Source organism: Capsicum annuum, chromosome 9 (genome assembly GCF_002878395.1).
Source record: "Capsicum annuum cultivar UCD-10X-F1 chromosome 9, UCD10Xv1.1, whole genome shotgun sequence".
Classification (NCBI taxonomy): Eukaryota; Viridiplantae; Streptophyta; class Magnoliopsida; order Solanales; family Solanaceae; genus Capsicum; species Capsicum annuum.
Window position 1 is genome coordinate 131,848,612 of NC_061119.1, and position 1,445 is coordinate 131,850,056.

Sequence of the window (1,445 nt, forward strand, 5' to 3'; positions counted from 1 at the left end):
ATACCCATTGTAGTCCCACGAGTGGGTCTGGGGAGGGTAGTGTGTACGCAAACCTTACTCCTACAGCCACCTTGTAATGGTAGAGAGGCGATAGATCCTCGGCTCAAAACAGATGAAAAAGACGACAACAACAAGAAGCAGGGATAGAAATAGAGCATAGAAACACTGGCGACTTTAGATAAGTGTACCACAACGAAAAAAGTTTTGAGAAAAACTTTTTGAACATGTATCATTTGAGAATATATAGGGTCATGCATCTAATTGTGACTTTCCTTAAAACCAAAGGCTATTCCACCGGTAAATAGAAGATACCAACTAACAGAAATATACCTGCTATTTATGTCGCTGACATGTCGTGAACAATTTCCTTCAAGTCTTTTAAACTGCAGCCTGATGTTCTTTCTATTCCTCTCTTCTTCAGCCTCTACTTTGTCTGAGTTACATCATCTCAACGACCAGCTGCAGCATACATGTTCACCAACAATAAATAATGCCAAAAATTCTCGGGGTCATGATCAATCAACTTATTTGCAATTTGTTCTCCTAAACTTACATCTTGACCAAGGCGGGCTGAGCCAAGCAATTCAGACCACAATGAGGATTCCAGTGGTAAATCGCTATCTACTGGCATGTTTTTCAGTGTTTCTATAGCTTCTTGCATTAGACCAACATTTTCCAAAATATTAGCCAAGCACCAATAATGTGCAAAGCTGGGCTTTATACCAAACGCGTCGCTCATGTTGCCAAAGTATTTTCTTTCTTCTGTTACCAGTCCTTCACGGGCACAAGCACATAAGACAGAGACAAATGTGATTTCATCTGGAAGCACAGGGTTATCAACATGACTTTTTCCTGTACTTTCTAATCTACTGCTCAGCAAGTTTGAATACAGATTAAGCCCATCTTTTCGGTTTCCATGGATGCAATACCCCAATATCATTGCATTCCAGCAGACTATGTTCTTGATCGATATCCGATCAAAAATTAAACGAGCAATTTCTGCTCTGCCGCATCTACTATACATATAGATTAAAGTAGTACCAATAATCAAATTCAAGTCTTTAAATTTCTTAATTAGACGCCCATGAACAGATTTTCCTTCCTTCATCCGAGCTGACCTAGCACAAGCACTAACCGCAAGAACTATAGTCGTATCGTTCCCATTCAATCCCCTCTGTGCCATTTCTCTGAACAACTTTAGGCACTTACCAGGATTATTCGAATTCAAATACCCCGTCATCATGACATTCCACCGAACCAAATTCCTACACGGCATTGCATCAAACAACTGTCGTGCAATGATACAAGAATTACAAGGACAACACGAAACACACTTCAAAATCAGTCCACAAGATCAAAGATCCGAGGACCCTTTTGAAGACCACACTCGAATTCAACAAACAACAACAAGAACACAATATATTGATGTGTTTATCACCTAAAAA

General features: G+C 39.7%; 1 protein-coding gene across 1 annotated transcript in view; it reads right to left on the reverse strand.

Moving 5' to 3' along the window:
* LOC107841509 (pentatricopeptide repeat-containing protein At3g51320-like) overlaps positions 1-1,383 on the reverse strand; it is a 5,481-nt gene extending 4,098 nt beyond the window's left edge. Inside the window, exon 1 of the mRNA XM_047396708.1 lies at positions 331-1,383. Within this exon, the coding sequence (XP_047252664.1) occupies positions 449-1,276 (828 nt within the window). The 5' untranslated portion in view covers positions 1,277-1,383 and the 3' untranslated portion in view covers positions 331-448. The remainder of the gene's footprint in view (positions 1-330) is intronic.
* Positions 1,384-1,445: the final 62 nt, after the last annotated feature.